Here is a 26,120-nt window from a genome sequence, read left to right on the forward strand (position 1 = left end):
ATGGTCATTTGGTTTATAATGTCAATTAGCTTCAGCACTTTTCTGTTTGATTTTTATCTGAATGACCTGTTAGAGAGAGCAGAGTATTGAAGCCTCACATATAATTGAGTAGGGATCAATATGTGATTCAAACTGTAATGGTGTTTGTTTGTTTGTTTGTTTGTTTGTTTGATGAACTTGGGTTCCCTTGTATTTAAGTATTGAAACTGTTGATGGATTTATCCTGTGACGAGTTTATGATGTTCTTCCCTTTCTTTGCTGATTAATTTTCTTTGAAGTTTATTTTGTCAGATATTAAAATGGCTACACCAATTTGCTTGGGTCCACGTGATTGGAACATTTTTGCCATCATTTTACCCTGGGTTGATATCGATCCTTGATGTTAAGCTGTTTTGCTTAGCTGCATCAGGAAATAATCTCTGTTTTCTCATTCATTCTGTTAGTCTTTATCTTTTTTGTTGGAAAAATTAAGACCACTAATGTAGAGATTTATCCACGGTCAGTGTTTGTTGGTTTCTGTTATTCTGTTATGAGGGGTGTGTGTGTGTGTGTGTGTGTGTGTGTGTGTGTGTGTGTGTGTGTGAGTGTGTGTTACTGGGCTTGAGTTATTTATTCCTTGAGATTTTTGGGGGGTCCTTAAGTATCATTAACTTCCTTAGGTCAAAATTTACCTTCTAGTGACTTCTGTAAGGCTAGATTTCTAGATAGATATTACAACTCTAGCACCCCTGATCCTGCTTGCTTCCTGCTTACACTTTGCTGCACCAGCCAGTAGCCCCCTTGCTATCTGGGTACCCTCAGGGGGCAACGTAACAACCTTGTCATTAAGTTCACAGTGGCTGGCAAGAAGGACAACTGGACTGCATGTTCTTAACTCCTCTCTCTAGGGACTTAACATAAAATTATTGGCTACCAGAAAGTGATGCTGCATTGGAAATAAGGTACCCATAGCCTATTCTTACCTCTGCAACCACACTGTAACCCCTACAGTTGCAGGATACATGCTGCCCCCACCCCAGAGAATGCTTGGTGGGCTTATACCTCAGGGCATACTCCATGAATTTATGTTCTGGTTGTAAATACAACTGAGGATTTTTGTGCTCTAGTACAGCTTGTACCTGGGTCAGATGTCTTCAACTAGCTAGCACCTCCAAATAATTGAGTTAAAAGGGTGGGCATTTACACTGTGTTACTAGGTTCTCTCCTTGACACAGGACTGGTTGGAGCTGTTAGTATAGGAGCCTCAGAGGGGGTAATGAGAAAACTAGGCTAATTCCATGCCAGACTTCAAATTGGCAGATAAGGAGACAAGGCCTAAGACTTGGCAAATCCAGGCAGGCCCAGACTAGTCAATTACTAATAGACAAAACCTCAGGCTCCAGCCTTCATGTCCTGATAACCATCTGGAATGCCTAGAGACAGAGTAAGATAAAGCTCATCTACCCTGGAAGTCCACTGTGCTTTAAAATAAGTCTGCTTGCTTACTGTGTTCTCTCTATCTTGGTAATGGAAGATCCCAGCACACTGGACTTCTGCAGAATAAAACACTCTTTGTGTTTACATACTATTTGAATCCAGAGTATCATTCTTTGGTGAATAACAGACTCTTACACTACTATAGAGGCCAAGCTTGCTACTATGCCTACTGTTTCCCTACCACGATGTTGATGGACACTTCCATAAGTTGAAAAAAAAAAAAAACTTGATTCTATAAATAAATAGCCTTGTATTTTGTGATTTATCACAGAAATAGGAAGTAGTGTATCTAATACACTAGGTTAGCAACTTAGGAACTGAGGTATGTGCATAGGACATTTCAACCATCTTAGATCATACATGTCAGTTACTATTACTAGTACCAAATCAGAAAGCAAACGTTGCTATGAAATAGAGCTATATATAAGAATTATCTTTTATAGCAGAGGCCAAGCCTATGGTTACTTGGAGATATGCTAAAAACTAAACTTTTCTACCTCCATGAGTAGTGTCTAAAGACCATCAATATCAATAAAACACAGTGACAATATGAATGACAATGAACTTCCAAAATTCTAATACTAGTTTTCAATACTAATGAAGCATCCATTTTAGCTATTTTTTTTCTTAGTTTTTATTAAGAAAGCTCAGGAAAACAGGTATTAAAATTTAGAAATATTTTAATCTAACTATAATTCAACATTTAAAAAACTACTCATTTCTGATTTTCAACAAAGAAATTTATAAAAATAATTTTGCATTTATAAAATGAATTGTTATTTTACAATTAACTGCTTACATCTATCACCTGAAAATGTATTATATAACAGCAATAACTTTCTTTAACAATATCTTGATACTATGCTGAAAACATCAGTTCTTCTTTCTCCATCATTTTGGCAGTTCAGTATACAAAAATACTATAATACAAATTCCCTGACCAAAGTTTTTCAAACAGAATTATTAGCAATAGTTTCTAAGACATATTTTTAGTAAATCATTGTGGATATATTATTTGTCAAAAATAAATTTTGTATTTTGTATTTTAAAATTATTTGCTATGGCTTGAATTCACATTTGCCTCCTCATTTATGTTGAAATGTAGTCACATAGATGATGATATGCAAAGGTGAGAAAACTAGAAGTGAGGAGGGCCTGAGGTTAGCGCCTATATGAGTGACAATCCTATTGTCCTATAAGAGGTCCCCTGAGAGCTGTCTCAAAAATCACTATAAATCAAAGCATCAGATAATTCTTTATCTTGAGCTTCCCAAGATTGATAGCTATGAGAAACAAATTTCTCTTGTTTACTCTTCCCAGTTTAATGTATTTTGTTATGGTAATATACACATATACACATACAAATACACATACATATACATACACATGTATATATGATATATACTACCAAATAGACTTTTTTCTTTTAAAAATAACAATAAACAAATAAACAAAAACCTACAGATATTTTTGTTCATGAAATTTAGTAATTTGCTTACTTCATGAAACAAGAGTAAAGTTTCAAAATATTCAGAATTAAGAATCTCTCTTTCTCTTTCTCTTTCTCTTCTTCTTTCTCTTTCTTTCTTTCTCTCTCCCATTCCTCCATCAATGTTATATTTTAGTTTTGTGAGGATAATAACATTTGAGTAAATACAATTGATGCTGTGAAATCACTGATAGCTGTCACATTATTTCACTTTTAGAGCCAAGATAATTAATACTAAAATGATCTCTGTACTTTTAGGTAGGTGGAGGGTGTGACTCACAATCTGAGAAACTGTGAAGATCCATGGAAACATTTAATCCAAAATCCTACAGGTTCAAGTACTTTTTATTTTCTTCTTGATATATGTTATATAAATTTTTATAGCTGTATATTCAACCATATTTCACCAATTCAGTAAATATAAGAGAGGGAACAAAATAATAAAGGCATGAAGAGAGAGACAGACAGAGAAAGAGACACAGAGAGAGAGTCAGAGACACACAGACATATATACACATATACAGAGCATGGAGAGAGAGAGAAAAAGAGAGAGAGGAGAGAGAGAGGGAGGGAGGGAGGGAGAGAGAGAGGGAGGGAGGGAGGGAGGGAGGGAGGGAGAGAGAGAGAGAGAGAGAGAGAGAGAGAGAGAGAGAGAGAGAGAATATTGATATACATTGCTGATTTTTAGTGCTTTTAAAATAAATCCTGGCTGTGGGCTGTGAGTGATCTCAGGTAGTTGGGGCTACTTCTCAATCTAGAATTATATATTCAGAAAATTTCAATGTTGCAAAAATTCCCAAGTCATCAAAATAGATCTAGCATACATTTTATCTTCTTTAGTATTTTAGGGGAAGATATGAAGATTGCAAAAGATACAAAACTGGTCTCTTCATATACTGCCATATATACGGCAGTATACTGCATATACTGCCAACAATTTTGTACTTCTTACTCACATTTATGAGTACCATGATGAATAATATTCCATCATCAGCCACTGTGTGTTTTCAAAAGGCATACTGTAATAATTTCATGTTTTCTTTGGAGACACTTTCACATTGAAGCCAACCAGAACTGGGTTGAACAAATGTAATAATCAATGATTTAATCCACAACATCCTTCCTCCCATACTTGCATATCTTGAACTGACATGGGTTCCTCTAGAAAAACTCTTGGCTCCCATAAAGACACCATATCCATATCCTGAGCCATGCTAGAGGAACCACTGCACTCAGAGCAGTCAGAAGATGGAAAGATCTCCCATGCTCATGGATTGCCAGGATAAATACAGTAAAAATGGCCATCTTGCCAAAAGCAATCTACTGATTCAATGCAATCCCCATCAAAATTCCAACTCAGTTCTTCATAGAGATAGAAACAAACAAAAATTTGCAAATTCATTTGGGATAACAAAAAACCCAGGATAGTGAGAACTATTCTCAACACCATCCCTGACTGCAAGCTGTATTACAGAACAATAGTAATAAAAAAAAAACTGCATGGTATTGGTACAGAGAAGGCAGGAAGAAGATCAATGGAATAGAATTGAAGATCCAGAAATGAACCCACACACCTATGGTCACTTGATCTTTGACAAAGGAGCTAAAACCACCAGTGGAAAAAGGGCAGCATTTTCAACAAATGATGCTGGTTAAACTGGAGGTCAGAAAGTAGAAAAAGGCAACTCAATCCATTCTTATCTCCTTGTACAAAGCTCAAGTTCAAGTGGATAAAGGACCTTCACATAAAACCAGATGCACTAAAACTAATAGAAGAGAAGGTGGGGAAGAACCTCAAATACCTGGGCACATGGGAAAAGTTCCTGAACAGAACACCAATGGCTTATGTTCTAAGATCAAGAATTGACAAATGGGACTTAATAAAATTGCAAAGCTTCTGTAAGGCAAAAGACACTATCAATAGGACAAAATGGCAAGCAACTGATTGGGAAAAGATCTTTACCAATCCTACATGCAATAGAGGGCTAATATCCAATATATACAAAGAAATTAAGAAATTAGACTCCAGACAATCAAATAACCCCGTTTAAAATGGGGTACAGAGCTAAACAAAGAATTCACAACTGAGGAAATTTGAATGGCCAAGAAGCACCTAAAGAAATGTTCAATATCCTTAGTAATCAGGGAAATGCAAGTCAAAACAACCCTGAGATTCCACCTCACACCAGTCAGAACGGCTAAGATCAGAAACTCAGGTAATAGCAGATGCTGGTGAGGATATGAAGAAAGAGGAACGCTCCTTCATTGTTAGTGGGATTGCAAGCTGGTACAACCACTCTGGAAATCAGTCTGGCAGTTCCTCAGAAAATTGGACATAGCATTACCTGAGGACCCAGCTATATCACTCCTTGTTGTATGCCCAGAAGATGCTTCAACATATAACAAGGACATATGCTCCACTACGTACATAGCAGCCTTATTTATAATAGCCAGAAGCTGGAAACAACCCAGATGTCCTTCAACAGAGGAATGGATACAAAAATTGTGGTACACTTATACACACTCAACTATTAAAAACAATGAATTTGTGAAATTCTTAGGCAAATGCATGGAACTAGAAAATATCATCCTGAGTGAGTTAACCCAGTCACAAAAGAACACACATGGTATACACTCATTGATAATTGGATATGAGCCTAAAAGCTACCAATACCCAAGATACAACTCACAGACCACATGCATCTCATGAAGAAGGAAGATCAAAGTGTGGGTGCCTTGGTCCTTCCCAGAAGGAGTAACAAAATACTCATGAAAGCAAATATGAAGACAAAGTGTGGGGCAGAAACTGAAGGAGGGGTTGTCTGGAGGCTCTTGCACCTGGGTATCCATCCCATGTGTAGTCACCAATGGTAAATGCTGATATGGATGATAGGAAGTGCATGTTGACAGGAGCCTGATACAGCTGTTTCCTTAGAGGTCTGCTAGACCCTGACATATACAGAGGTGGATGCTCACAGCTAACCATTGATCTGATAATGAGGTTCCCAGTGGAGGAGTTAGAGAGAAAACTGAAGGAGCTGAAACGGTTTGTGACTCCATGGGGAGAGCAACAATATCAACCAACCAGAGCTCCCAGAGTCTAAACCACCAGCCTGGGAGCACATAGGGAGGGACCCATGGCTCCAGCTGTTTATGTAGGTGATGATGGCCTGGTTGGGCATAGGTGGGAGAGGAGGTCCTTGGTGAAAGCTAGATGCCCCAGTGTGGGTGAATTGGAGGCCAGGGAGGTGAGAGTGGGTGGGTGGGCAGGGGCACACTCTCATAGAAGCAGGAGGAGGGGAGATGGGATAGGGGGTTCCTGGGTGGGTGGGAAATGGGGAAAGGGAATCACATCTGAAATGTAAATAAAATATCCAATTAAAAATATATTTTAAAAAAAGACATTCTTGGCTTTCCAAAGAGCTGGGTATGGTGACATGCTAAGTTCCAATAAGTGGGTAACTTTCCATATTTCCCAAGAATAAGAAATGAATGGCATTTTTGGTTGAAATATGGTTTCCTATTTTTTTTGTTTTCCTTTGGCTTGTATGCTAACTAAAAGAAGCATCATTCTTTCCTTTAGCATATCTCTTAAAATGCAGTCACATTGCAGAAAATATCTGTCATCTTTACAATGGTGCGGATTCTCTGAATTTAACATAGGCACATTTACTGCTGGCCACAGCACTCCCTGATGTATTCTCTATCAGATAAATAGTCTATTCTACAGCTACTGCTTATCCTTTTGTAATCTTCAAGTTTAAAATTTGTTTTTATTTAAAAAAAAAACTTGGTTGATTTTTATATTAACTACCATTTCTTATCTACCAAAAAGAAAACTTAGTTCTGCATCAGATCATAACAAAGCAAATATTTACATATTTAAATTAATATTATGAAAAAATGGAAGTCATATATAAGTGGTTCAGGCACAGTGCAGGGACAGTTGGAAACAATACATTATATAACAGCCTCAAAGTCAAATATACATAGGTTGCACGTGAAAGCTTTACAGCAACAATAAACAAAATGTGTTTACAAACAAGAAAATAGGATACCATCTTACAACAGCACCATGAAGAAGCCTTGCCTAAAGTAGACATAAGTATCATCCTGAGACATTTGAAGACCAATGTGTTTCACATTTATGCAGTGCCATTCAGAAGGAAGCCCCATCTCACAACTGCTTTTGCTTAGAGAGGGGTTGATGTGAAATGACTGAAGCTTGGTTTGCAGTGATTTTGTACTGTTCTTGTCCAGAGCCTTGGGGTGGGGAAGGTAGTGGGGTTTCTGGAGTTGCTGAAAAGGAAGCAGAGAATTGGATATGATAGTAGCAGACACTCTGCAACACCACACAAAGTCCTACATAATACCAGTATGCATTATTATATTTTGAATAAAATGTCATATGTAAAGTATTGATTTGTATAATGAATTACCAGGGCACTGACATGCTAATCCCTTCCCAAATACCGCTAAAGAATGGTAGATGGACATGTTGAATACTCAACTCTCACTTCAAGACATTTCTTGCCATTCATAACAGCATCTGTGATTACTAGGCTTTCCATTGCATGCAGGAGAAAGAAGGTAGTAAAGATAATTTATAGCATGGTAATTTCACCCAAATATTAGGAAACAATATTCCTAAATTCTGAAGTCAAGATATATAATGAAAATATACCTGACTGGCATTCTGCTAGTTTATAATACTAGAGGATATAAAAGGTAAACTTTGGAGAGTTTTCAAAGCTAAACTGCAATCAGCGTCTGTAGCATGCTAGTCTGTTCTTTCACCTTTCTATTACAATTGAGCTACCCGGGTCTTTCTTCTTCAACGTTAAGAGCAAACCTGCATAACTGAATAGAAAGTAATTGAATATAAAAAAATTGAATTGAACAATTTCTTAAATGTACTTTGAATACTTTATTGTATAGAAAAATATTCCTATCGTGAAATTTTTCCATATTATAAAATAATCTATAACATATTCTTTAATTTTACAAAACAAAATATTTGATAGAACTAGTATAAAGTATTTGCTTACATTATAAACTTTGCAGACTTTTTAGTTTTTAAATATTGTCTATAAAAACAAGAACAATCTCCATTTGGCTGGTACCCATTAATACTTTATATTACTTCTAAATATGAATTAACAATTACTTTAAAAATAGCATTTTTAATGTAGCTTGGTTGAATAGAAATACAGAAATTTACTGCCCTAATTATTCTTTAACATTTATAATAGATTTAAAAATTTAGGGTTCTTCACTAAAGACCAAGAAAACCCTGAAACTTTTAGTTGATATGTTTAATATCTTGATTTGTGTATAATAGAAACAGTTTTGAGCAAGCACAAGCAAATCTAAATTTTCATTTACAAGCAAATCTCGTAAATGTTGTTCTGAGCAGAGAAAAGGAATAGCAATAGTGATACTGAAATTCTTAAATGCTGAACACTAGTGTTGTAAAGATGAAAGAATCTATAACGGTCAAGTTATTAAACTCTACCTTTAATGCCTACAATGGCTCATGTGCTGCTAGTGTATGTCAGTCTCTGAATTTATAAATAACTAGTTTCTAGGACAGAATTGTGCCACTTTTCTGGCCTGATGCTGGGCTTTTCTTTTGTCTGTACTCTGAAATTTATGAAATGAAACAGCATTACTAGGGGATGAGAGTGAGCAACAGATGGGTTAATATAATTAAAATCTTTACATATACATTTAAAAGTCATAAATCCATTATTTTGTTCAATTAATATTTGCTAATGGAAAGTATAATAAATACATCATATTATTTCTAAAATTTATAGATTTTTGCTGACAATTTTTTTTTCATCTCTAACCCTCAAACAAATGTTCATCAGTACTTATCTCTTAAGGGCTGAATGGTAACAGACTATCTTATGACTTCAGCTTTCTCATCCATAGGCTAGTGGAACTCCCAAATTGTGCAATTACATGGAGCATCTTGGTGCACCAACATTATGAACAGTTATTAAAGTCTGTTGTATAGTCAATAGGCAATGCAAATATGCATAAAACTATATCACAATAATTAAAGCCAGTGCAGTGAGCTAGCTGTTTTAGTATTCACAGGCAAGAGATCAAAGGCAAATTTGGGATAAATAGGTACAAATTCATAAAAAATATTTTATGTTTTTGATATGAAGCATTTCCCACAGACCATGTCCTAAAAGCTTCATTTCAAGATGGTGATGTTTGTGACATGGTGGAAACTTCAGTCGTGGAAGTAGGTCTTTAGGGAATATCTCTGGATGGTACTTTATTCCTGATGTATTACTTCTTTTTGTTCTTTTTTCTTGGCTGCTGTGAAAGGAAAGGTCCTACTGTAGAAAGCCCTGCCCAATATGCTGTCTTAGCATGTGCCCTGCAGAGTGGGGCTTAGCAAGAACTAAAGAGCTGAAATCATGCATCAAAACAGCTCTTTGCTCCTGAATAGTTTCTCTCCAGTACCACTACATTGATGAAGATTGACTAACTTGCAATTAACCAATCAATTCTAGATTCCTTGTCAAATAGAATTTCCATCCCTAGAGTAACTTAGAAAAGTAGAACCTGCAGTAAATCTGCACTAATGTGTAGTTACCATAGTCACCAACAACCTATAATACATTAGCTGTTTGAATTCTAAAAAAATTTTTATAAGTAGCCTCATTTTGCCCAATTATGATATACAGAAATTCTAATTACAATGGCTTAGTTAAAATGCACCACAATAATGTGGTTATAATTCCAGTTACCATGATAATTACAATTCTCTGGGAATACCGCATAAACAAACCTTACTCTCAACCTTTCATCTAGAAACCACTACCTAATAACTAATGTCTTTGTGTTGTGCCACTGATCACAATATGTCTCTCTGTGTTGGACCATTGTAATCTTTTCTTTAGTTCAGGCAGATGCCACAATATAGCTAGCTGTCTTCTTCCTTGCTCCCCCAAGTGATGAAGTCAGGTAAACATTTCCAAAAAAAAAAAAAATGAATAATTGAAAGGAGAATTGACCAACAAAGATGAAAGGCAGTAAAGAAACAATAAGCTATAATGCTGGAAATTGAAATTCAACTTGACATGGGACCATAGCAGAAGTAGCCCAGCAGATGTTGTTGTTCAAGGCTGTAAGCCTGCACCTAGGAACTTAGGAAGAAATGTTTGTCCATGCAAGTGAGAGAAGTATTGTTGATTTTTTAAAAATGGAAATGAATTCTGTAATGGAAAAAAGTAATAATAAATGAATTTTCATAGCTATTTCAGAATATTGAACATGAAATAGATAAAACATGGGAAACTGATCCAAGCTTTTGAAGGAGTAAAACAGACAATTATACAGGGAAAACATTCCCTCTCTGTTGAAACATATGTCCTGTGAGGAGAATTCTGAGTGCTTCTGAGAATACTTTAAGAAAACTTTTCTTCAAAAGTTGGAATTATTCTTGAAATGCGTTTTTGTGGTCCACCCAGGGGTGGAAGATAGAAGTCAATTTACTCCTGATTACTTATTATTGATTTCTGTTAGATATTTAAAACTTCCCTTACATGCCTATAGAAAAATATGTTTTTGTCATGTGTGGCTTGTCCTTGTCGTGGTATACAGCTTGAACTCATGAGAACTTTACTCAGGTGACCTTTCTTGACCCTGAGAGGATAAATTGTAGGAGGTTCTGGTAAAAGTTGCCTATTCTATAAGACTTCAGTAGACCTCATTGATTAGCTCAGTTCCTCCAGGTCCCACCACCTCCTGAGCAATGACACCTTCTAATGTGGGAAAGCTTGCAAATTGCTCTGCTGTATTTTGTTAGTTCTCACTGTTTCTGACCCCTTAGAACTCCCTAAATCGGTACTGCAAATTTATTTTTTCATTTTCTCTGCACATTTTCAATCTATAGTAAAGAGTTCTTAAAATTTTACCAATTTTAAAATTCAGTAGAGACTGTAATTATCCTGTTGTTTATTACAATTTATTGGTTTGGTTTCATCTTTTATGGCTATTTGTACAGCCCTACACCAACAACAGAGCAGTAGCTTTATGCCTCCCAAAGTTACAGAAAGGAAAAATTTAAGGTTTTACATATTCAGTTTAAGATTCAAATTCATATTTACAGAGAGTAAGTAACAAACAGGGTATTTCAGTTTTAAATTGCTAAGTATAGCAGAGGAGATTCTATCTAATGTTTGCAGTTCCTGGGAACTGACAGTTTTTTCCTGTAAATTACAATTTTCCCCCAAACAATTAAACGTAAGAGATGTTAGTTACAGTAGGAAAATTTCACAGATTCTTACCAATCTGGTCCGTATGAAGCAGTGTGGACATGGGACCTAAAAGTATAGTTTGCCCAGTTAGTGGATCTTGAGACAAATGTGGGTGCATTGGGTGATGGAGATGACTACCATCATTGGCAGCACCTACAGAAGACACGGAGATGCCTGGATTAGTGACAGTTACAGGAACTTTAGACGTACCTTGATGCACATTTCCAGTGACAGTTTAAATATGGCTATTTGAAAAGCACTTTTGGAAAATTCAAAAACAAACGGAGAGAACTACTTTCATGTTAAAGACAACATTGGCTTTCATGGTTCATTGGAAAGATGAATGCTTATATCATTATGTTGAGTATTAATAATAGAACTTGTGTGATGTTTCCTGGAACCATTGGGTTTTCTGCCTGTTGTTAAGGCAATTCCAAGAATCACTTACCTCTAGTTTATAGTGTTTGGAATCACACTAAAGACATGAGCAACTTATATTTAAGAAAGATATCATTAGGAACACATTGCGGACCAGAAAACTAAAATTAAATATAGTGATTTTACAAGGAAATTTAATCTAAATCAGAACATAACTATTCTTTAACTTATTCCTGACATTTATTGCAACACTGAAGTGTGCCTCCCTCTCCCTCTCCCTCTCCCTCTCCCTCTCCCTCTCCCTCTCCCTCTCCCTCTCCCTCTCCCTCTCCCTCTCCCTCTCCCTCTCCCTCTCCCTCTCCCTCTCCCTCTCCCTCTCCCTCTCCCTCTCCCTCTCCCTCTCCCTCTCCCTCTCCCTCTCCCTCTCCCTCTCCCTCCCCCTCCCCCTCCCCCTCCCCCTCCCCCTCCCCCTCCCCCTCCCCCTCCCCCTCCCCCTCCCCCTCCCCCTCCCCCTCCCCCTCCCCCTCCCCCTCCCCCTCCCCCTCCCCCTCCCCCTCCCCCTCCCCCTCCCCCTCCCCCTCCCCCTCCCCCTCCCCCTCCCCCTCCCCCTCCTTCTACTAGTTTGTGTCAATTAATTCCTTTAAAAGCAAAATGTTCATTTTAAGGCCTTTTGATTCATATATAAGCTATGCAGCAATTTTTCTCTCCTTAGAGTTTTAAAGAAGCTAAAGATAAAAACCAAAAACAACAAAAACAAACAAACAAAACCACTATACTTCTCATTGCCCTACAAGCAGGGAATACATTCTATTTACCACCCATGGAAAGATTTAAAAGTTGAAGTCAAAGGGGCTGTACCCACACAGGATGCTAAGGGTTAGTACGAATTAGCATTTGACTCTGTCCAGGACCTTTTGTCTCCCTTAGGCTATGTAGACTTTCTAAATGGAAAAAAAATTAGATTTTGTGTGTTCAGTTAGAAGTCTGAAAGGACGGAGGAATGGGAACTTCAAAGTTGAAGTAATTCTGGGCCAAGGGGTACCTTGTTCTAATTTACACCTTAAAACTAAGGAAAAAAACAAAACCAAACAAACAAGCAAATAAGACCACCCCGTACACTCACCACCCAGCAGCATTTCCTGAAGAAGGTTGTCAATTTTGACCATGCCGAACAGTTTGACGAACTGAATTTGTTCGATCATCTGCCAGGTGATGCTCTGCAGTGTTGGCAGCAGCAACAGCAGCTCTCCGAACCTGCCGCGAGAGTCATACTGCCGGTCATTGATGTAGTCCTCCAGGCTAATCTGCACCTGGAACCGCATGTTCTTAATCTTCACAGGGTCACTCAATCCCTTCGCATCTGAGGAGGGAAGAAACATAGGTACACATAGGACATCATCAAACTAGAACATGAGAGTAAACGGGGTGGTTTAAGTTTCGTGATAATAACTTTGAATTTTGAAAACAAACCTGGGTCAAAAAACACAATGGCCTTCAAGCATGCATACTCATTGTCATCTATCTGGATCTCTTGGAAGGGTCTAACCAGCTCATCAAGAACTCTATTGGCCACACGGCTGACTTCAACTTCACAGCTGTTGCGGTGAATAACGTAGTGGTTTCCTGAGAAAAAAAAAGAAGAATTAAGCTCCTCTGCAGGACTGTTTATGCGACATTGTATGTCATTCTATGTAGCAGTGGTCAAAATGGTCTCTTCTGGAAGGGGCTGTGCTACGTACAAAAGCTTTCCATAGCACTAAGTTAGGAAGGCTAGGATGTCAGAACACTCAGAGAATCAATAACAATAATGTGCCCACGTGCATTTTAACAGCCTCAGTCACTGGTGATAACAACAACAACAAAAAAAAAGGACAGACTCAAAACCAGCTAATTATTGACAGGGGAGAATCGACCGATAATGATTAACCTTCCTCTGTCAGACCTCTATTAGTGCCTCACTCATTAACGAGCTTAACACAAATCCTAGAGAATCTTCCTTGCTAACAGTGGATTAAAACCAGCGTGCTTTGGTGCTTTTGGAGTAAGAACCTATCAGATACAGTTTAAATAAGCTTAAGAATAGAAAAAAAATAGTATGTGTATTGTCAGGAGCTGCCTCATAGATCTTTCTTTTGTTTTATTTGAGGGTGGTGGAGGGAAAAGAGGGATGTGTGAGCCTGGGCCTGTAATAGACCCAGCGACCCAGCATATGCATAGAAGCCAGAGGATAACCTCACCTGCTGAGTTGTTTAACACAGGATATCTTTGCTGTTTCAGGCTGGATGCCAGGCTAGTTGGCCCCTGACTATCCAAGGAGTCTCCCTCTTTTGCCTGTTATCTCCTGATGGAAGTACTGGGCCTGTAGGTGTACTCCATAGCATCTGACTTTACATGAGTCTAGGAGATTTGAATTTAATCCCTGGGCTGATGGTCCTGGGTTCTATAAGAAAACAGGCTGAACAAGGCATGGGAAGCAAGCTGTGGGCAGCACCTCCATGGCTTTTGCACTGGCTGGTTACAGATTTCTGCCATGCTGTGTTCCTGCACTGACTTCTTTCAGTGATGAACAGTGATATGGAAGTGTAACCAAATTACACCTTCCCTCCTCAAATTGCTCTTGGTCAGGGTTTTATCACAGAAATAGAAATACTAACTAAGGCCCTTGGTTTCTTTAAATAGAGGTGGCTTGAACAATTTATCGAACTGAATTCAAGGGAGTTCTGAAACTCGGTAGAACAGGACCTCCAGAATTTTCTGCCTTAGACATTCTCTGGCTATAATATGGTAAATGTTTACTATAATTTCTAAAATCTAGATTACTATTTCCTGGTGTTATATGAACAATTATGTTTTTAATTACTCCACTGTAGGTGATCACTACTGTTTGGATCTTGAGTATTTCCTAAATGCCTATGTACTGAGTTTGTGAACTGTAAACTATAGTATCAGCAGGAAATGATAAAGTCTTTTAAAACTCGGGCCCAGAAGGAGGGGCTTATGTCATTGAATGTGTGGAGTTTTTTTTTAATTTTAATTTTATTTTATATATATATATATATATATATATATATATATATATATATGTGTTTGGCATGCATGTCTCTGTGCATTTTGTGTGCCTGGTACCCACAGAAGCTAGAAATTGGTGCCAGATCTCGTAGAAGTGGAATTACAGATGTTTGTGGGCTACAACGTGGTTACTGGAAGTTAAATCCTGAACCTCTGAAAAAAAGTCAATACTCTTCACCACTGAGCCATCTCTGTAGCCCTGAAGATATGTTCTTGAGGGGAATGTGTAGAGACTAGCCTTATTCTGTGTCTTTTCTTCTTTCTTCTTGAAATGAGTAGTGTTCTCTCCCAAGTAATCCAAGCACACAAAGCATGGTGTTCTGCTCTGTCACAGGCCAAAAGCAACAATGCCAAGTTTCTATGAGCTGACATCTCTGGGAGCCACAAAAAAACCTCATTTTTTTAATTTGATTGTTTCAGGTATTTTGCCAAAGGTCTGGAAAGTTAGCACAAGAATCTGCAAGGTTACTATAAGTCAAAGAGTATTCATGAAATGATAACCTTTCTCCAAGTTTGCATATTAGCTTTCCTGATATGTGAAGAACTAAAATATTGTATATATGTAAAGTGTACAACTGTGGTGCTTCTATAAACACATAAATGGAAAAAGAAATGATTATCACAGCCACACAAGCTAACATATCTATCATTGCATATAGTTTACTTCATGTCACACTATCATGTGAAACAGTTGTACGAGTTACACTAAAGAAATAATAACTAAGAATGAGGAATAAGATGCATTGTTTTCCAGGGTCTATTGGGACAAGATTTCTAAAGAGGACAGTATCCGCAGTGTTGAGTAGAGATGCAATGAAAGTACTTAGCTGAAATCAAGGACACATTCTGTGATCCCGTTATGATTGAGAATTTCAGGTCTAGGCTGCCTGGCTTTGCACCAAGATCAAAACATTCCCTTCTACTTCTTCACTACAGAATTTGCAGGGAGGTGGGGTTTTATTTCAGTGATTAAATGAGAGAGTGTATGTTATCACAATGCACTTAGAGCAGAGCCTTCAACAAATATTAGCTATACTCATAGTGTGTCCTGTTTGTTTACATTTGGGACCAAAAAATCACTCCAAACCTAGTCCTTTGAGTTAGTCAGGATGGCGCTGAGACCGTTCTTAGTGAAAAGATCAACTCTTCTCATGTCTCTTTACCCTTATCACTATATCCTACTTTTGCTGCTGCTTACAATTCTATCTACCAGATTTTCTTGTGTATTGCCACCAGTTTTGATATAATTATTTTGCAGTATACTATGAACAACACAAAATAAATATGTTTCTTGAAGAGTGTGTAAAATACCTTACTAAGGAGTTTCTGAAAGAGCATGAAAGTACTTCCGGTTGGTCACATATATAGTTATTCTTTGTCTTGATAAGACTTAAACAGAAGTCAAGTTAGGATTATGAAACAATTTATGAAATTTTAAATTTCAGCGTTTCCCCCCATATCATCTCACATCACGCTGGACATACATTCAACAAAAACAAAGAAAAATAGTGCCAGTCAGACTCCTCCATGGGTAAAGATGCTTGCAACCAAGCAGGGGGACCTGATTCTCATTTCTAGGACACATATAGTTGAAGGAGAGAACTGACTCCTGCAATCTGTTCTCTGATTTCCACAGGCAACACACGCATACACTATACCACACACACACACACACACACACACACACACACACAACACCACACACATACACAGTGCACACTAGAGCTAAATGTGGAAAATTAATAACATACACTTTGGAAAATCATAGCACTATTTCCCAAGAGCTGGATGTTTTGTACATGCTGAATAAATTCTGCATATTAAAAAGGTAAAATATGCACAAGTTTTTCTTTAAAAAAAAATCTTACCCAAAAGTAAAATATCTTTATACATCATGGATCTCTTTGTAGCTCCGAGCAGTAGGTGTTCTCCAGCGTGAGCTCTCAACAGGGCCACCTTAAGGAAAGTTTTCAAGTTTAACAAGTAATTATAAAACATAACAAAAGACAGTTCAAGGTAAATCTGATTAACTTACAATGTTTCTTAAGCTTGACTCCCTTTATGTTTTGGTTTTTTTCTGACGTAAAATAATCATGCAAACAGAATGATTAGGCTTTGCAGGTCTCTATCATAGCACATCAGAAGTATTTGCTTTGGGGGTAACATAACAAATAAAAAGCAGACCTTTTGTTTTTGAGGCAAGCAGGATAGAGTGGCTTGAGTTTACATTTCAGTGTAGTGCCTGCTCTGTGATCCCCTATTTTAACCTTGCATATATAGTAGTCGGTTTGGATTTCATCTGCATGCATATAAAAAGTGAAATACCAAATGTAATCTTGGGAATTAAATGGTGAAATATATAAACAAAATTTCCTGCAAGTAATAAACTAAATAAACAAAGCAAACCCCAGGCTTCTAGGGGAAAAGGAAAACTGATTGGCTTCTACTTGTGTCTAGATTGGGCATCTGACTTGCAGCAGTAAACATTCAACTGAATTTCATTCTTGCACTCAGTTCCATGCTGGGCCGCATCACTTACAACCAGAGAAATCAAGACAAGTGTAGCACATCCAAAATAAGTGTTTCTCCTATGTTTTCTCCTTAGTAGTAAATGCTACCAGCATCCAAATGATTGTTTGGATCCAACCGAAGTCTATGTGGAGTGTTCTTTAACTTCTCGGGGATCTGTTGATGGTGATCAAAGTGTGAACCAAATCCACCCACTGCTTTTCTTCTCTGTTGTCTTGTTTCCTGTACTACTCCAGCGCACCCACTTGCTATGTTTCCTTCTCAGTCACTTCCCCAGTCCTGGAGCATCTTTGACTAAGCCATTTGTATGCACATACCACATCCCTGCGAAAAACTTCAGTGCCTTCAAATCATCCTTAAAAATCAAGTGCGGATTCCTCTATTGTAGATTCATATGTGACATGAGATGAGTAGATATTACCTCATTTGCCTCCTTGTCTGCTCTGTTCCTGCCTTATCTTTGTGCACTCACTGTACACGGCCTGCCTGACAATCGCTGTATCAATTGAGTTGATATATACAAGTATATCAATTGAGTTGATATACTCAAGAATTCTTTTCCTTCAACTTTAGCCCTGTCATTCTTGCTTTGCAGGATGTCCACTCTGATTCCCATCATCAAGTCTTTCCATCCCACCTCCATTCACCCTCCAATGCATCCTATTCCATTTTATGAAATTTCATTGAGCGTAATCCTACCTAGTCAACTTTACTCATAATTTGTATATATTCATTTTACTGTTCATCTCTCCCAAATAGACTACAAAGTTTATGATACCAGTGAAGCAATCTGCGCTTTTACTGCAGGATCCCCTCAGAACCTAACTGAAACCAGTAGTCTGCTGATAAGTAGTTATCTCATGAATTTATGCATGGAATAAACAGAGATGGGGTCCAGTTTCAGGAACTGTAAAACAGAGATAACACCTATGTAGGAGGAGCTAAGGTGGGAGAAGTAAAAAGAGGAAGAGGAGGAGAAAGGAGAGGAGGAGCTAAGGGAGAGATGGAAAACTAGAAAGGGGAGATGGAGTCTGATGTTCCCTTGTCTGTAGCAGTCAAAGGTAGTTGGTATATCTAGGTTGGGTACTGGGTTACACCTCTGATTGTATGGCTATCTTGTTATTGATCATTACTAAATATATAAGCCTTTGGATAATCTGAGCATTAGAGTCTCATTTGTACTGAGCCCATGTGGTTGGCGGAATGGTCTGGGCAATGCCCAGCCTTGCAGAGACAGCATGGAAGACTGGCAGAGCCATCTCCCACACTGGTGTCTCATGAGTAGCAGGGCTGGTGTCTCTGGCTGGCCATTTCTAGCTGTGGCACCCATGCCACAGCCTAGACAGTCGGACTGACCGGAGGCCATTTTGAAATAATTACTACAGCACACCTACACCATAAAGCACCTAAAAGAATTAAATGCAGAGGTACTGGCAGCCAACCATTGGACTGAGCACAGGGTCCCCAATCAAGAAGGTAGAGAAAATACTGAAGGAGCTGAAGGGGTTTGTAGCCCCATAGGAAGAACAATATCAACCAACTAAACCCCCCAGAGCTCCCAGGGACTAAACCACCAACCAAGGAGTACACATGGAAGGACCCATGGCTCCAGCTGCACATTTATCAGAGGATGGCCTTGTCGGGCATCAATGGGAGGAGAGGATCTTGGTCCTGTGAAGGCTTGATGCCCCAGTGTAGCAGAATGCCAGGGCTGGGAGGCAGGAGTGGGTGGGGGGAACACCCTCATAGAAGCAGAGGGAGGGGGAATGGGCTAGAGGGTTCGGGGAGGAACCTGGAAAGGGGATAACATTTGAAATGTAAATAGAGAAAATATCCAATTAAAAAAAAGAACTAAGTGAATAACATAATTGAGCATACACTTGAGAATTTATTCCTCAGTGGCTGTACCCATAACCAGCATTCCCTAACCATAACTATTAATGCCATGCTGTTAATATTAACGAGAAGTAAACAAAGACTTTTTACATAGTTGTCAAGAGCTGATTTCCCAATATTTCGAGCATTGTCTTTATATTTATGTCAGCAGGTTTTAAAGGCAAATGATAATAAAAATATAAAGCTGATAAATAACACAGCCCTACTTATATTGCTTGGGGTGAGACTGGAGGTTTTAGCAATTTAGCATTATTCACTGTGGCATAATCTTCTGAGCCAAGCTATCTTTATGACACGTCAATAACTGTGACTCACTCCAGGAAGGGAGTTACAAAATACTGTAAGTGTGATTTCAGTTTTCATGGAACTTTTTCCTGTCACCAAGTAAAGTAACTTCTTAGAAATATAACTGCTATATTCCTATAATGATTTTGTTCCCTACTGGTATGTGAATAATTCCCTTTCCCTTAATTTTTACACAATCATATTTGGTTTTTGTCTTATTTGGTATGGTTTTCTTGTGCCAGTGACAGCACTGCTCTGAGGATGTGTACATACAGTGTTGAATTTTTAGTGTGGTTAATTCTTTCAATGTGAAAGAAGTAGAAATTTTAATAGTATTTCATCTACAAAAAAGTATATACGTTTTTGGAAGAACAGCTCAAAGTGAGTCAAATCCAAATGAATCCAGATACTAGTGAAAAAATCCAAGTTTCAAATTATTATTTAAAATTTCTTAATATCAATATGTCAAGTTTAAAAATGCATATATTAGAAAAAGAAGACTGTATATTACTTTTTTTCTTGGTAGATTTCAGATATGGAATCTACAGATATATTTACTGCCTCTATATTTCAGTGTAATAAATGCCACAGTAAAATTGGTAGCATGAAGAAAAAAAAACCTTACATGTTAATTATGTAAAGGATCCACAAAGACACCAACACATCCTCTTCCGTTTCTGTCAAGGAGTTGCCAGGCATTTATGAATAATCTCATTCAATACATTCAAGAAACTCAAGACACTACAGCTCACCATTTGCTTCTTCTTGTTTGCCAAATATTTACTCCTCTAATACCCAGAAAATGTCATAACAGTGGTTATTTGCTATTTACCTTTCTTCCTCATTTAAGCATCTAAACTCCAAAACTGCAGAAGAGTGTCTTTATCAACTCTTATCCAATCCATAATTTAGTTAGATCCTGACAGTAGACAATAGATAAAACACACTTCTGTCTCTTGACAGAATAAAAAGGTAAAAGGATCAGGGAAAACCCTGTGATTAGTTCCCATAATAATTCAACTACTGTCTAATATATTGAATGCATTATAGATACAAATCAAGGAGCATAAGAATTTAACAAATATCAAAGCCACTCTTCAAGGAAGTAATGATTTCTTCTAAATCATACCTGGTCATCCAAGGGCAGTTCACAGAAGGCGGGGATGTATTTGGCCCATTCCACCAAGACTAAGAGCTGTTGCTTCATGGACTCACAAACGTCACTGATGCTTGCGATTTTCTTAATGTTTATGTCAGTGCTGGCACTGGGGCTTGGGGCTGAGATCTAATGTTAACACAGTATTACATGAATTTACAATTGAAATCACTGAATTCCTCTATTTCCTATGATTATATAACATAAATATCATGGAAGGAAGAATTATCATTATCATAGTAATTTCATATATATTAGACAGTTTTAATTTGAGAAATAGAATCATTATTAGTTTAAAGCTAAATTGAAAACCTGAGCATATAAATACACACTTGGATTGAAGAATTTTATTTTAAATACCAAATCTGTAAATGATACTAAGTTTTGGAGGAAGTTTGTAGTTTAAACGGACTACATAATGAAATGGATAGTAACCACAAGAAATAAACTCTATTGTATTTTTAGTTAAAACTCATATTTTCATTAAAGGCCCCCATCTTTAATTTGTTGATTTTTAGGGAAAAAGGCTAGTGGATAAATTGATAAAATGTTGAAAATATTTGGAGAAGAAACCTAAAAATATTAGAAGGCCATAAAAATAAAATTAAGAAACAAATTCAACAATGGTGAAATATGTAGCACAATAATAATTATTCTAAAATTGTACATAACTCTTGACTATGAAAATATAAATGGTGCTTTACAATGGTTTCTACCTAATTAAAGTTTTGTAAAAAGTTTAGCCATAGGTTCTTGTATTACGTGTGTGTGTGCCTTTGTCATGTGAACCCCGATGTTCTCTCACAGATCCTCTTTAAGCCATGTTCTAAATGTTTTATTGGACCATCAAGTAATCTCCTAGTAATAGTGATGATAATGGGATGTTAACCTCATCACATTACTCCTGCGTTATCAAGAACGAAAGTAGACTCACTGCCTCCTTAGAGGACTTGATTAACTGCTTAGCTATTTCATAATTTGCCCTGTCATAGACAAACACCCTGAACATTTCCATTTAAGTCAATGCTAAAATGAACTTAAAATGTCTTCAGAAGATCATATGTCAGACTTAATGGGTGGTCTTATATGTAAAATGCATGATTGATCCTTTTAACTTCACACCTGATATTCTTAGTCTAAAATTTTTAAGTAATGAAATTTACTTTTCTTCCTATTTTGTGAGTTCTGCCTCTAATGCCCATCAAAGCATTTGTTTCCTAAGGGGATAGTGAATTGACTTCTTGAGCTCAGATGTAAATTTTAAGGAAAGAAATGCTGATGAAAGTTCCCTCAATATTAAAGCAGATGATTTTACAGATTTAACCAATAAAATACTGCAATAAAACAGAGCAACATGCTAGGTTATATTTTTACATAACTACATAAATAAACTTCCAAACAATCTTCTACTTGGAATTAATTTCATTTATCCATTTAAACATAAGGTCTTGTTAAACAAATATTCAGGACCAAAATTCAAAAAATCAACCATTCTACTACTACTTTCAAAGTGATACATTTGAGCCTGTCTATATTAACTTTAACAGTAAGCACAGTGACAGCACTCTGCAGTAATAGACACTGGATTCTATTGCAGAGCCAATGCTGGTTGTAGTATGTACCTGGCGGGACCTCACTTCAGCTTGTGCCAGAGTGTTTATGGAGGGAATGTTGCTGCCCTCATATGTGCTTCTTCTCGTACTGATTCTGTCACGTTCATTTTGCACCGCTAAGAGAGAAAAACCACAGTTGTTTATTAGATCGCTAACACAGGCTACACTATAGAGCTGAAAAAAAAGGAAAATTACAGAAGTTCAGATATAGTCTTTCAAACTGTAGGAATTAAAACTGTTTTTTTTCTTATGATTTCCTCCTTGAACCACTTTGAAACCATAGCTAAGCCTGTCCCCAGAGCTCATAAAATATGGTGGCTTAGACTTTGTGATGAGACAAATACTGGTAACTCTTGGGTCACCCAGTTTTGACATGTCGTGTTTTTAATAAGATGGTTTTTTATCACAGTTAATAAAACAGTAAGGTAACGAGACAAAGAATTCTGCCTGTTGGGTTGGCAAAGTCAAAGATACAAGCATAGTTATTGCCAGAAGATGTAAACCATAGATTCTAAAATTCCTATTTTCTTTTAACTACAAAATACTACCAAACTAAAAGTAATGTTTTCTAGTTAAGATGGTTTTAAGTAAACCTGTGACCCTTTATAAAGCAGTGTTTACAGGTGTTAGCTTCAGAAATCATTGTGTAATTTAAGGTATCTCCTTAGAAGATGGAATCTAGAATACCTGCTTCATAGAAAGATGAAATCATTCCTCACATTATATAAAATGTCTGCAAGAGAAAGGTAGATTTGCTTCCTTGATTTAGAGAGAAAAGAGATACACGTGCCCTAAACAATTATTAAAAACCAAAGTTTTAAACAAGAAAAAAGAGAAGTTTTACCCCAGAAATTTGCATAAATATTCATGTAAAAAAATAAATAAATTGGATGTCAAACTTAAATTTCAAAAATGAGAACACAAAATGATCTTCCATTAACCAAAGATGAGAAGACAAGGCCTACAGCCCCTCACATATCTAGGTTAATATTCTAATCGGGTCTGTAGAAAATACTATGATATCAAAAAATTAAAGTTTTTCTCCACCAAAAAACCCCCCACCAATTTCTACATCAGTGTCACAGAGACCCAAGTCTACCAACTCTGTTAACAGAAATGTAGTAGGCATTTGTCTAAAAAAAAGAGAGATCTTTAGGGTGAGTCAAATATTTAACATTTTACTTTAAAAATCATACAAACTAGTAGCTTATTTTGTTATTTCCACTTATGTGGAAATACATAAAAGTGAAAAGATGTTCTTCTGTTTTTATAAATTTTATTCCTACTACCAAACTTTATAACAAATACTGCATATGTTTAAGATATGTCATAAGCATTTGCAATTTTAACATAAATCCTTGTTTTTGTTTCCATTTAAATTCTATTGCTATTAAGCTATATTATTTATTAAAGAGTTAGATGCATCAAATTTTGAACTCAAAAGTTACTTTCTAATTTATTTAGTAAAATTAAACCATAATTCTATGAAGAGTAGAATATGTAAGTTTACTATTTTCAAAGGTATTTTATAGATTGTCAGACTCAAAGGGAAAATGCAGACTTGGTTTTGTTTACAATTTTATAAAGGTAAGGATTGGTTTTCAGATAATAAGTAAAAAAGACACTTGATGAATTATGTAATTATTCCTATGAGCTACCTAATGGAGCTTTTAGGACATTATCTAATTATTTTTGAAAGGCGAAATTGCCTCTTTAATGTAGTGAACTTTACTTTTGTAATATTCTTTTAAGATTAACAATTCAATAGAAGCTAATGAAATTTCCACATTTTTAAATTAAGAGAAAAATAGCTACTTATTATATTTTATGCTTCTGTAGTGATGTGATTTGATTTAACTTTTTGTGAGCTTTTAATATACTTGTCTAAAATAGCTCTTTGCATATGACAGACACACAACAAAATACAGGTATTAAGTCTTGCAGCTGCTAAACCTGCCAGATGTTGGGATGTATAGCACATGTCAAACTGAGAAGAGATAAAATGAGATGACTTAACAGACAAAAGTAAAACTACTATACACTAAACACTACATCTGCATTACTTCTATTATTGAACAGAATGTGAGCTTCTAAGATGGAGAAGTATCTTTTCTATCAGGATCACAATTCAGATCTCAGTATCTGGAACAGTGTTTAGGAAACAGCAATGTCCAATTAGAAAAATACATAAATAGAGAATTTGTAGTTGATGCTCATGAGATAAGTAAAGATACCCAGGCCTAAAAATGAAAACTTTGTATACATTATATCCATGTCTTTAATCTGTGCATAGATTTTGCCTATAGAGAGCAGGGTGTCAACTTTCAGAGCAGATAAACACTACTTCCTCCACTTACTAACTGCACATACTTAGGTGAAAATTCTTTAACTAACAACTCTTTGACAGGTTTTCCATTAATATATTGAGGGAAATCAGAACTTGTTACGTAGGTTATTGTGGTTAATGTGAATGTTTGGACATTGTTATCCTTTTGCATCAATAATCATAATTAGCATCATCGTTATTATTGCTATTACCTTCTTTTTTCATTCCTGCTCTAAAACACTTTCTTAATCGACAATATCTGCATTGATTCCTTTTGTCCTTGTCAACAACACATTGGCGACTGAACCTGTAACAGGAAACAGGAATTTTCACAGGAAACAATCATTTATCAAAAAAAAAAAAAAGTAGATAAAAAAAACCAATCAGACTTTAAGTAACTACAGTCAAATCAGGCTCAATATAAAGCATGTATAAAATAAGATCCTAAGGAATCAAACATCTCAGGATTGGCACAAGCATGAAAATACACAGCTCACTTCTCAGATATTCTTGGCAAAGAAACTGAAACTGAATGACTCCATCATTTTGAACCAGTGTATGCTATTATTAGGCATAGAAGTCAAACCTAGCTTTAACATCTTCATCATATAAAGTTTTAGTGTTTATTGTTACATATCTTCAGCATGGTGGGCAATGGCTCATGATTCACACTTTTACACTTGTGTGGTTTCTCTTTTTAAATGCTTTTATTCTATTACATTTAAATGACTCCGTGTTCGATTAAGATTTACTATAAATATCAAGTTACATAGTATTGAGAAAACCAATAATAATATAACTTCTTAATGACATACTCTCTTATACCCTTAAAAAAAATCAGAGTAGATGGCATACATGCGTTGATGAAGATGTAATTTTTTTTAAAGGAATTCTTATACCCTGTGAGGTAGAATACTAAATGTTTCTGCTACTTTGCAAAAATGCTTAGCAGTTTTTCTAAAAGTTAAGTACAGAGTTGCAGATAGGACACGGCAATTCCAAGGTGTGTCTATACCTGAGAGAAATAAAAACTGTTGGAGTGATGAGAAGATAAAACCCCACACAATGGAACAATGCTATTTGTTTTAATTGGTTTTAACTTGGTTTTAATTGATGGTAGCAATAGTCACACAATTCTAAATATCCTCTATGTGAATTCCTAGCTACACATGTTGCTATTGCCTCATTTGTTGCAGATGATTATTGAATGATGAGGCTAACATAGCATAATTTGTGACCTAGTAATATTTACAGAAAAGATTTAACATCGAATGAGAATAAATCTACATGTGAATTATACTCTCAAAGTAAAAAAAAATGCAAATCACTTTTTTTAATATGGGGCTGAAAATAATCTGAAAAGGAGAACATGTGATCAAAAATCACAAGGAGAATACATTTAATTCATATTAATTGAATAACAAAGAAAGAAGAAACGCACACTATGAAGTTCTTAACATGTTCAAGATCTTGATATAGGTACAAAATAGATGAATGTTGTCTATATTTGCAGCTAAAAGAAATTACAATCTAACAAATGCACAGAAACTTTGATAGAAGTTATAGAAAACATCCTATAAATAGCATTGAAGTAGAAGGTTTAAGTGCGTTAGGAGGGGAA

General features: G+C 36.4%; 1 protein-coding gene across 3 annotated transcripts in view; it reads right to left on the reverse strand.

Annotated features, from left to right (window-relative positions):
- Positions 1-4,016: 4,016 nt before the first annotated feature.
- Positions 4,017-26,120, reverse strand: part of Hnf4g (hepatocyte nuclear factor 4 gamma) — a 149,468-nt gene continuing 127,364 nt past the window's right edge. For all 3 annotated transcript variants that reach the window (XM_076911237.1, XM_076911235.1, XM_034516936.2), the window contains 8 exons: positions 24,712-24,806; positions 22,183-22,289; positions 20,534-20,689; positions 16,563-16,650; positions 13,096-13,248; positions 12,749-12,985; positions 11,278-11,400; positions 4,017-7,264 (listed from right to left, as the gene is read on the reverse strand). In XM_076911237.1, coding sequence (XP_076767352.1) covers positions 7,143-7,264; positions 11,278-11,400; positions 12,749-12,985; positions 13,096-13,248; positions 16,563-16,650; positions 20,534-20,689; positions 22,183-22,289; positions 24,712-24,806 — 1,081 coding nt within the window. In that variant the 3' untranslated portion in view covers positions 4,017-7,142. The remainder of the gene's footprint in view (positions 7,265-11,277; positions 11,401-12,748; positions 12,986-13,095; positions 13,249-16,562; positions 16,651-20,533; positions 20,690-22,182; positions 22,290-24,711; positions 24,807-26,120) is intronic.

The sequence above is a fragment of the Arvicanthis niloticus genome, chromosome 13 (genome assembly GCF_011762505.2).
Source record: "Arvicanthis niloticus isolate mArvNil1 chromosome 13, mArvNil1.pat.X, whole genome shotgun sequence".
Classification (NCBI taxonomy): domain Eukaryota; kingdom Metazoa; phylum Chordata; class Mammalia; order Rodentia; family Muridae; genus Arvicanthis; species Arvicanthis niloticus.